At 34.7% G+C, this 12,411-nt stretch overlaps 1 protein-coding gene across 5 annotated transcripts in view; it reads right to left on the reverse strand.

Annotated features, from left to right (window-relative positions):
* TEX15 (testis expressed 15, meiosis and synapsis associated) overlaps nt 1–12,411 on the reverse strand; it is a 101,769-nt gene that overhangs the window by 23,526 nt on the left and 65,832 nt on the right. For all 5 annotated transcript variants that reach the window (XM_040490184.1, XM_040490183.1, XM_040490182.1 and 2 more), the window contains exons 5-7: nt 12,059–12,296; nt 4,708–4,854; nt 3,217–3,379 (exon numbers count right to left, since the gene is read on the reverse strand). In XM_040490184.1, coding sequence (XP_040346118.1) covers nt 3,217–3,379; nt 4,708–4,854; nt 12,059–12,296 — 548 coding nt within the window. The remainder of the gene's footprint in view (nt 1–3,216; nt 3,380–4,707; nt 4,855–12,058; nt 12,297–12,411) is intronic.

Here is a 12,411-nt window from a genome sequence, read left to right on the forward strand (position 1 = left end):
GGAGCCTGTTTCCGATTCTGTGTCTCCCTCTCTCTCTGCCCCTCCCCTGTTCATGCTCTGTCTCTCTATGTCTCAAAAAGAAAAAAAAAAAAAAACAAAAAAACAACCAGGGATATTTATAGCTGTAAATATGTACATTATCAAAGAAGTAAGATCAATACCCTAACCTTCCACCTTAAGACACAAGAAAGAGAAGAGTAAACTAAACCTAAAGCAAAAAGGAGGGAAATAATAAAAGAGACAACAGAAATATAGAAAAAATAATAATGAAACCAAAAAAGTTGGTTCTTTGAAAAAGATAACAAAACTGACAAAACTTTAGCCAAGCTGACCAAGAAAATAAAGAAGGAAGACTGAAATTAGTAGAACAATAAGTTAAAGAGAGGATACTACTACTGGCTTTACAAAAATAAAAAGGACTATAAAGAAATACTAGGAATGACAGGATGCTAATAAATTAGGTAAGTTAGATGAAATGGACAAATTCCTACAAAGACACAAACCACTAAAACTGATGCAAGAAGAAACAGAAAATCTGAATGACAGTAAGTGAAGAAACTGACTTAGTGATAAAAAACTACCCCCCCCAAAAAGCCTGAATGGCTTTAATAGTCAAGTCTATCAAATATATAAAGACGTATTAATGTCAATTCTTCACAAACTCTTTCCAAAAAATGGAAGAAAAGGAAACCCTTTCGAACTTATTCTATGAGACCATATTACTCTGATACCAAAACATCACAAGAATGCTACAGATTAATGTATCTTGTATAGACATGAAAATCTTCAAAAATTTAGTAAACTGATTCCACCAACATATAATAGGAATCACATACCATGACCAAATGGAATTTACCTCAAAAATGCAAAGTTTACTTAATATCTGAAAATCAATTAGTGTGACACAGCACAGTAACACAGTGAAGACTAAAAATCATGTGATCATCTTGATAGATGCAGCAAAAGGATCTGACAAAATTACTACCCTTTCATGATAAAAACATTCAACAAACTAAGAATAGAAAGGAATTTCCTCATGATAAAAGACATCAAAAAACTCCATAGCGAACATCATACTTACTGGTGAGGGATGAATACGTTCCCCTAAGTTTACAAATAAGGTAAGAATGTCCACTCCTACCATTTCTATTAAACATTCAACTGGAGGTCCTAGCCAGGGCTATTAGGCAACAAAAAGAAATAAAAGACACCCAGACTGGGAAGGAAGAAGTAAAACTAACTCTATTTGTAAATGACTTGATCTTTTATATAGAAAATCCTAAAGAAATCACTGAAAAACTATTAGAACTAATAATGAGATCAGCAAGATCATTTATAAGATCAATACACAAAAATAACACTATTGCTATATACTTCAAAGAGGAACATAAAAAGTGAAATTGAGCAAACTCTACTTACAAAGGTATCCAAAAATACAATACTTGAAATAAATTTAACAAAAGAAGCATAAAACTTATACCCTGAAAACATTTACTTCCTCCACCACGGTAGCTATAAACAAAAAGTAAGATAATAACATAGGAAGTGGAAAATCCTAGCACTCGTACACTACTGGTGTAAATGTCACTGGTGCAGCCACTTCGGAAAACAGTTTGGCAATTCTTCAAGTGATAACAGTGTTATCATATGACCCAGCAATTCCACTCCCAACTATATACCCCAAGAGAAATGAGAACACAGGTCTGTACCAAAATTTGTCCAAGAACATTCATAGCAAGATTATTCATAATTGCTAAAAGATGGAAACAACCCAAATGTCCTCAACTGATATAGTTTCTATTTAATGTAATATTATGCCATAAAAAGGAATGAAATATTAATACATGCAAGAACCTTAAGAACAGTTAAATGAAAGTCACTACTCATGAAAGGCCACTTTGCTTCACGTATTTATGAATTCCCTTATATGAAATGCCCAGAATTGGCAAATACAGTTGACCCTTGAACAATATGGGTTTGAACTACATGGGTTCACTCATAAATGGAATTTTTTTCATGTAATATATTGGAAAATTTTTTGGAGATTTGCCACAATTTAAAAAAATCTCACAGATGAACCACATAGCTTAGAAATGCCAATAAAAATTAAGAAAAAGTTAGATATTACTCTAAGAATACAGTATATAGAATATATAACATACAATGTACACATTAATCAATGTTTATGTTCTGGGTAAGGCTTCCAGTGAACACTAGGCTATTAGTAGTGAAGTTTTCAGGGAGTTACAAGTTAAACATAGATTGCGACTGCGTGGGTGTTGGCACCTCTAACCTCTGTGTTGTTCAAGGGTCAGTCGTACTAAGAGACAGAAGGCAGATTAGCGACTGCTTAGGGGCAGGCCTGAGGGGAAAGGGATATGATGGCTTTTCAAGAGTATAGTTTCTTTTTGAAACGATGATGATAACATATCACACTCACTGAGCTGGCAGAAACAGACATTTTTTTAAAAAGTGTATGTGTTGGCAAAGATATAGAGTAATTATGTAACCTGATGCAACCACTTTTGAAAACTAGTTGATATTATCTTTGGATTAAGTTGTACATTTCTGATGTAGACATTATATTACTCTATACCAAAACTCTTGCCCATATGCACTGAGACACTTACATAAATGTTTAAAACAGCAATGTCTGGCATATGAAGAAAACTGGCAAGTATCCAAACATCCCCAGAGGAATAGTGTGTAGTCAAAAAACAGAATAATGTGTGTGTGTGAATACATATACATGAAGAAACTCAGGTATACATATCAGCATAGAAGAATCATACAAATGGGATGCCTGGGTGGCTCAGTCGGTTAAGCATCTGGCTTTGACTCAGGTCATGATCTCACGGTTCATGGGTTAGAGCCCTACAGTGGGCCCTGTGCTGACCAGCTCAGAGTGTGGAGGCTGCATCAGATTCTGTGTCTCACTCTCTGTCCCTCCCCTGCTTGTGCTCTATCTAGTCACTCTCTCTAAAAATAAATAAATAAACTTCAAAAAAAAAAAAAAAAAAAAAGAAGAATCACACAAAGATAATACTGAGCAAAAGGAGTCACAAAAACATCTGTAGTATAATTCCAGATACATAAAATTAAAAAGTTAAAGCATAACTATTTTGCTTACAGATTGATAACGTATTAGAAAATAACATTCAGAAGTTCTACTACCAGCACACATGCTACGGAAGCATAATAATGTCTGTATCTTACCAGCCCTCTTAGGAAATCCTGTTGAAAGGAACCTCAAAGATGTAATAAGGTGTCCACTATCTACTTTTTGGCCAATAAATTTTACAGTTACTGTCGCATATGGAAGACAATGCCTAGGTTTATCTACTGGCTTTGAAAGAACATTGTATTCATAGAAGTATACCTGAAAAACAAAGGAAAAAAAACATTTTAAACTAATTAGTGTTAGCAGAATTGAATAAGCTCATATTTTAAAAAGCTATGTAACTAACTTCATGTTTGTTATTTATTCACCTGCTTCCATATACCCACTTCTTCTCCCCACATTCTTTAACTCTAGTTTTTTTGAAGGTATAAATTTTTTCTCCCAACCGCACATATTTTCTTTGGTATGTTATTAGTGTGGGCAGCAGCATAAACAGTCTGTTTTTATTTTTTCTTCTTTTTTAAAGAAAATTTTAAAATGTTTTATTTATTTTTGAGACCGAAACAGAGCGTGAGCGGGGGAGGGGCAGAGTGTGAGGGGAGAGAGGGAGACACAGAATCTGAAGCAGGCTTCAGGCTATGAACTGTCAGCACAGAGCCCAATGAGGAGCCTGAACCCATAAATGGTGAGATCATGACCTGAGCTGAAGTCGGACGTTTACCCAACTGAACCACCCAGGTGCCCTAGAAACTATTTGTTTTTTAAAAAAGATTTTTTTCCATTAAAAGTTCAACGTTTTAGGGGTGCCTGGGTGGCTCAGTCGGTTAAGCGTTCAACTTCAGCTCAGGTCATGATCTCACGGTTTGTGAGTTCGAGCCCTGCATCTGGCTCTCTGCTGTCAGTGTGGAATCCCCATCAGATCTTCTGTCCCCTTCTCTCTGCCACCTCCCCTGCTCATATTCACTCTCTCAAAAAGAAAAAAAAAATTTTAAAAAGTTCAATGTTTTGCATATGCTGTTAACCCCTAAGTTTTATTTGGAAGAGAAAGTTAATTAGGAAAATAATAATTGCTTGATACATTTTACATGTGGGAGCATATACATACTTCTAGAAAATTTACCTTCATTTAGTCATATAGATGATGATATGCAATGTTTACCACATATAATTTAATATTCTACAGAAGAGGAAAGGTCTACTAAGTATCTTAGCAATTTATGATAGAAAATTACTGTTTCACATGTAACGATGAACATATAAGCCTTTTCTCCAGTTGTGATTTCAAAATAGCTTGTTATAAAAAAGTTGGCATGTTTTGCAAGTTAGGAATTAATCTACGGAACAACTAAATAAAAGAAAGCAGCCACTGTATTTTGAACAAGGTTAAATGCAAATTTGGAAACTTCTTTACTACATTCCCAAATCACAAATATTAAAGAGCTTTCATTATTTATTTAATGTCTTACTATATTGAATAAAATAAGGGATTTTCATTTAATATTTCAAGAAGCTGTTTTAAGTTGTGTATCATATAGTGTGAAGCATGTCACTTTCAAGTAGTCACATGAACCCAAAAGTTAACATACTGCTGAATTGTAGGCTTGTAACTCAATGGCATCTTTCAGAGAAGGTATACTTCTTGACATGTGACAATCAAAGTTAGGAGAAGGATCCAAAGAAACTTTGTTTTTATCCAATGAAGGCCGAATTTTCTTCACTTTTCCAAAGAGAACCTAAAAAAAAAGGCAAAAAGCAGGTCATAAAAATATATTAGAACATTTTAAACTCCCATACAGAACATAAATTAAAGCTATCTTTTTTAAGGGAAGAAATACAAATGGATAATCCATATCCCAGATGAATAAGATGACTTACTGTATTTGTATCAATTCCCCTTCTAAATTAAACTTAGGACTATAATACCTGTAAGTAAAATTTTAGAAAACCTATTTGTAGAAATGAATTTTAGTCTAAAAACTTATTTGGAATACTAACAAACAACAGCCCAGAAAATTTCAAAAAAATGTTATTAGAAGAAAGTTTTGGGTCAGAGATAACAGAATTATGGAACAGGGCAGGCGACTTGCACTTCAAAGGTATTAAATATATTTAAAATTTTTTTTTAATATTTACCTATTTTTGACAGAGTGAGAGAGACAGCATGAGCGGGGGAGGCACAGAGAGAGAGGGAGACAGAGGATCCAAAGCGGGCTCTCTGCTGACATGGGGCTCGAACCCACGAAATGTGAGATCATGACCTGAGTCAAAGTTGGACGCTTAACCCACTGAGCCACCCACATGACTCAGTATTAAGTATTTTTCTTAAAGGATGGTATTACCACAAAAAAAGGCAGTGGGGGAAAAGAACAAAATAAAAAGCCCCAGGTAAGTCCAAGCATCTATAAAAATACAGTATAATGTTAAAAGTACCATTTGAAATAACTGAAATGAAAACATATAATAAACAAGTATAAAACAATTGAAAGAATTAAATTACCTTAATATATACACCAAAATAAATGCCAAACTGGTTAAATATTTAAATAATGCAAACACTGTAGAAAGTCAGTATTTATCTAATCTCAAAGTGAGAATTGTTTTCTAAGCATATGTGCCATGAATCCATAAACCTAAAACATAAAACTGTAAAATATTACAAAACATTTGTACATCAAAAACAAATGAGTATACTAAAAGACAACCTACTGAGTGGGGGAAAATATCTGCATGTAACATACCCGATAAAGGATTAGTATCCAAAATATATAAAGAACTTCTAAAACTCAACCCCCAAAAAACAAACAATCCAGTTAAAAAATGGGCAGAAGATGTGAATAGACATTCCAAAGAAGACATACACATGGCCAACAGACACATCAAAAGATGCTCATCATCACTCATCATCAGTGAAATGAAAATCAAAACTACAAGATATTAACTCACACGTCAGAATGGCTAAAATCAAAAACACAAACAACAACAGGTGTTGGCAAGGATGCAGTAAAAGGAGAACCCTCTTAAACTGTTGGTAGGAATGCAAATGGGTACAGCCACTCTTGAAAGCAGTATGGAGGTTCCTCAGAAAGTTAAAAACAGAACTACCCTATAATCCAGCAATTTCATTATTAGGTATTTACCCAAAGAATTAAAAAAAGACTGATTCAAAGGGATATATGCACCCTGATGTATAGAGGCATTATCTACAATAGCCAAATTATAGAAAGAGCTCAAATGTGCATCGACTAATGAATGAATGAATAAGAGGTGTACACACACACACACACACACACACACACACACACACACAGAGGAATATTACTCAGCCATAAAAAAGAATGATATCTTGCTATTTGCAATGATATGGATAGAGCTAGAGAGTATTATACTAAGAGAAATAAGTCAAAGAAGGACAAATACTATATGATTTCACTCATATGTAGAATTTAAGAAAACAAAAATGACCATGGCGGGGGGGGGGGGGGAGGAAAGACAAGAAACAGACTCTTTTTTAAAAAAAAGTTTAGTTTATTTATTTTGAGAGAGAGAGAGACAGAGAGAGTGAACAGGGGAGGAGCAGAGAGAGAGGGAGAGAGACAATCCCAAGCAGGCTCTGTGCTGTTGGCTTGGAGCCCGGTGTGGGGCTCAATTCCATGAACTATGAGATCATGACCTGAGCCGAAACCAAGAGTCAGACACTTAAATTGACTGAGCCAGCCAGGTGCCCCCAGACTCCTACCTATAGGGAACAAACTGATGGTTACTAGAGTGGAGGTGGGTGGGAGGATGGGTTAAATAGGTGGTGGGGATTAAGGAGCATGAGCATTAAGGAGTGCTCATGTGGTGAGCACTGGCTGTTGCATGGAAGTTGTTGAATCACTAAATGGTACACCTGAAACTAACATTACACTGTATGCTAACTAAATGGAATTTAAATAAAAACTTTTAAAAAATGGGCAGAAGACATGAACAGACTTTTTTCCAAAGAAGACATACAGGTGGCTAACAGACAGATGAAAAGATGCTCAACATCACTCATAACCAGGGCAATACAAATCAAAACCACAAGGAGATATCACCTCACAACTGTCAGAATGGTTAAAATAAAAACCTCAAGAAACAACCAAGTGCTGGTGCAGATGTGGAGCAAAAGGAATCCTCGTGCACTGTTGGTGGGAATACAAACTGATGAAGCCATTCTGGAAAACAGTATAGAGGTTCCTCAAAAAATTAAAAATAGACCTACCCTATGATCCAGCCATCACACTACTGGGCATTTACCCAAAAAATATGAAAACAGTAATTCAAAGGGATATATGCACCCTTATTTTATAGCAGTATTATTTATAACAGCCAAACTATGAAGCAGCCCAAGTGTCCATTGAAAGATGAATAGATAAAGAAGATGTGGTATATATACATATACAATGGAATAGTATCAGCCATTAAAAAGCATGAAATCTTGCCATTTGCAACAACATGGATGAATCTAGACAGTATAATGCTAAATGAAATAAGCCAGTCAAAGAAAGATACCAAAGAACTTCACTCACATGTGGAATTTAAGAAACAAAACAAATGAACAAAGGGAAAAAAGAGACAGGCATTTGGCTGGCTCAGTTGGTAGAACATGCAACTCTTGACCCCAGGGTCATGAGTTCAAGCCCCATATTGGGTGTGGAGTCTAGTTAAAAAAAAGAGAGAGGAAGGCAAACCAAAAAACAGACTCTGGGGGTGCCTGAGCGACTAGTCAGTTAAGTGTCTGACTTCGGCTCAGGTCCTAATCTCCTGGTCTGTGGGTTTGAGCCCACAGCTCAGAGCCTAGAGCTTGCTTTAGATTCTGTGTCTCCCTCTCTCTCTGCCCCTCTCCCACTCATGCTCTGTCTCTCTCTCAAAAACAAATAAACATAAAAAAAAATAAAAAAAAAAAAACCACCCCAGACTCTGAACTATAGAGAATAGATGGTTACAAGAGGGGAGGGGGGGGGGGGGGGGTTGGTGAAATAGGTGAAAGGGATTAAGAGTACACTTACTTTGATGAGAACTGAATAATATATGAAACTTATGAATGACTATATTGTACAGCTTAAACTAATATAACACTGTATGTTAACTGTACTGGAATTAAAATTAAAAAAATTAAAAATAAAATATCACTGTTTACCAACAAATCTTAAGGATTCTTAATTAATTAATTAATTTTATATAAAGAGAGCACACAAGTGGGGAAGAGCAATGGTGGGGGGAGAGGGGAGGAGGGAGGAAGAGAGAGAGAGAGAGAGAAAGAGAGAGAGAGAGAGAGAGAGAGAGAGAGAGAGAGAGAGAGAAATCCCAAGCAGTCTCCACGCTCAGCATGGAGCCCAACATGGGGCTTGATCCCATGACCCTGGGATCATGACCTGAGCTGAAATCAAGAGTTGGATGCTCACTAAATGTCCATCAACTGATGAATGGATAAAGAAATTGTGGTTTATATACACTATGGAATACTACGTGGCAATGAGAAAAAATGAAATATGGCCTTTTGTAGCAACGTGGATGGAACTGGAGAGTGTGATGCTAAGTGAAATAAGCCATACAGAGAAAGACAGATACCATATGGTTTCACTCTTATGTGGATCCTGAGAAACTTAACAGGAACCCATGGGGGAGGGGAAGGAAAAAAAAAAAAAAGAGGTTAGAGTGGGAGAGAGCCAAAGCATAAGAGACTGTTGAGAACTGAGAGCAAACTGAGGGTTGATGGGGGGTGGGAGGGAGGAGAGGGTGGGTGATGGGTATTGAGGAGGGCACCTTTTGGGATGAGCACTGGGTGTTGTATGGAAACCAATTTGACAATAAATTTCATAAAAAAAAAAAAAAAAAAGAGTTGGATGCTCAACTGACTGAGCCACCCAGGTGCCCTGGGTAATATATTTTAATAATAATTTATAGATAGCATATGTCATAGTAAATTTTATAGATCAATTTGGCTAGGGTATAGTGTCTGGATGTTTGATTGAACATTAGTCTAGATGATGCTATGAAGGTATTTTGTTGAGATGATAAAAAAAAATCCCAGATGAAAAATCAGTTCACTTTAAGTACATTACCCTGGATAATGTGGGTGAGCCTCATTTAATTGGCTAAAGGCCTTAAGAGTAAAAAGGGAAGTGTCTCAGAGAAGAAATTTTTCATCACGACTTCAGCATAGAAATCTTGCCTTATGGATTTCATACTTGTCAGCCCCAGAAATTATGTGAATCAATTCCTTTATGTATAAAACATACACAATATAAGGCTAAGATGTAGCATATACACAATATATTAATATATTAATTTGGATCAGGGAAGATATTGGCATTGAGTAGGATATACAAAGAAACATTTATGTGGTCATGTTTGGAAAACAAAACAAGTATAAAATTAAAAAAACAAATACAATTAACTGATAAAAGGTGGATGAACATATAATTCATATGACAAAAAGTACACATTTTATTTGAAGTCTGGAATTCAAGGAGTGCCTGGGTGGCCCAGTCAGTTAAGTGTCCAACTCTTGATTTTGGCTCAGGTCATCATCTCATAGTCATGGGAATGAGCCCTGTGTTGGGCTCTGTACTTAGCGTGGAGCCTACTTGCCAATCTCTTTCTCTGCCCCACTTCTGCTCTCTCTCTCTCTCAAAATAAATAAACATTTAAATTCAGCAATTCTATTACTGTTATTTTTAAATATAATAATACATTAATTCATAATTTAAAAAACTAAATGTAATGTGGTATCCTGCATTTGGGTACTAGAAGAGAAGAAAAACAATAGAAAAACTGGCAAAAGGTAGTCTGTAGCCTAGTTAACGGTACTGTACCAATGTTAGTCTCTGTTAAGTCTTTTTATTTTATTACTTTTAACTTTTACTTTTTTACTGAAATATAATTGACAAATACAATATTAGTTTCTTAGTTTTGACAAATGTGTCATAGTGATGTGAAATGCTAACAATAGGGGGATGCTGAGTGAACTGTATACAGGAACTTTCTGTATTTTCTTTGTAACTTTTCTGTACATTTAGATTTATTACAAATTGGAAAAGTTTATTTTTTAAAAAAGAAAATTACATTAAGTGATAAAATATTGTCCAGAGAAAAGCCTAGCTCACACAATATGCCTTAATGAATTGATAATGTCTACAAATCAACTAGAAAAAAAAGAAAACACCGAAACGGCAAAGGATATAGCCAACTCACTAAATATTATTAATGAATATATGCAGAATGTTTAAACTCAGCAGTGACTGCAAAAATAACTGAATCATCAATGAGAAACTATTACATATAAGACTGGCAAAGATTTTTTTAAAAAAGTATACTACATGTAACAGATGTTCTGACACACTGTGGATAGAAATGTCAATCAGTACAACCTTTCTCAGGATAACTGGGCATTACATATCAAAAGCTTTTACAGCTCCTAATCTTACTCCTAGGTAGGAATTAACCAATTAATTCACAGCAAATAATCATAGGCATAAAAATACACCTACAAGGATGATCAAAGTAGTATGTAAAACACACACACACACACAAAACAAGTAACTTATATCCCCAAATTTTAAAATTTGTTGTGCAAATAATGGTAGGGCTATATAGTAGAATACTGGGTAGTTACTCAAAAGGTTATTAGAGAAAAATACTTATTTAATACAATTAAAAATGTTTACCTTATAATCAGTGAAAAAAGTGATATAGTATGTAAAGAATACATTTTAATTACAATTATACATGCATATTTGCATACATAAATAGAAGACTAGGTATAGGTATACAAAAAAATTAACTGGTTACTAATGAGTTCTTTGAAGCTTCTTAGTATGCACCAGATTTTCTAAAATCAGGATGTATTGTTTTAATATAAAAATAAATTATGCTTTATTAATTTGATAATATTCGAGGCCTAAGCACATAAGGAATTATTCCAAAGGAAGCATTGGTTTTATGCTTTACACACATCCTATATTACAAATCTGAGGATCCTGACTACCTACTCTGATTTTAGTAGTCCTGGCAAAGCTAAATTTAACCATAAAAGTCTATCTTAACCAATTTGTTGATGCTTAAGATTTGGAAAGACTTATTTTTTTCAATTTTGAGTAATTTTAGACTTTCAGAAAAGTTGCTAGTTTTGAAACTAGTTCAGAGGTCCTATATATACGTGTATCCAGTTTTTCCAAATGTTAAACCTTAGATAAACATGGCAAAACTAAACACTGCTATGTTGTAATCTGTAATTAATGCAACACTGTGTCAACTATACTTCAATTAAAAAATAAAACAAAAAGAAATTAACATTGTGTAATACTATTAACTAAAAGAGTAGGAGTTTAGTGGGGCACCTGGGTGGCTCAGCTGGTCAAGTGTTTGGCTCAGGTCATGATCTCAGTTTGTGAGTCTGAGCCTCACATCGGGCTCTGTGCTGACAGTGTAGAGCCTGCTTAGGATTCTCTCTCTGTCCCTCTCTCTCTGCCCCTTCTGTGCTGTCTCTCTCTCAAAAATAAATAAATAAAAACCTAAAAAAAATTAACAGTAGGAGTTTAGTAACTTTAGCTTAAGTCAGAATTCTGTAACCAATGTTTTGTGAAAAAAAAAAACACTTAAAACACTGTGGTATTAATTATGGTCTAAACAAGAGGAAGAAAGAGAAAAGCGTCATTTAAGACAGAAAAAAATAAAGACAAAGATGATACAGGCTTAATTTGCTTACTTGGGAGTTTTGTTTTATGCTGCATACCCAACTAAAGTCAGAAATAGGGAAAATTTTCAAATGACGATGATGACAGTAATATATGTATGATTTATTTTATATAATGCAACTTAAGAACACTAATAATTCAGACTGAAAGGAGAATATGTTTGGGTCAATTTAAAGCAACTAAATATAACATTTAGTATTTGTTTTATGCTACCTACCTTAAAAATTATAATACTTTCTACAGTAATGCTTTTACTGTGAGCATAATTCAAAGCAATGTCAACATGTCTAAATACATAAATTCCAAGAAGAGGATTTCCTAGTATCTTGAATGTAGATGCTCTGGTACTTATCCCATTTTGATATATTTCAGCCACATCATTCTGAGTAAGTGCTAAAAAGCAGAAATGTTCTTCAAGTTCTCTGCCATGTCTTCCACTCTCACGCATCTCTGACCTAAAGCAAAACAAACTGTGTGTAAGTTAAGTGAGAATATTGACAGAATTTTCAAGGAGAAAATAAACATTTCGACTTACTGCAGTTAGAAAGCAAGAGAATCACTGATGACATT

This window comes from Herpailurus yagouaroundi, unplaced genomic scaffold (genome assembly GCF_014898765.1).
Source record: "Herpailurus yagouaroundi ecotype Mexico unplaced genomic scaffold, PumYag 181, whole genome shotgun sequence".
NCBI classification, from domain to species: Eukaryota; Metazoa; Chordata; class Mammalia; order Carnivora; family Felidae; genus Herpailurus; species Herpailurus yagouaroundi.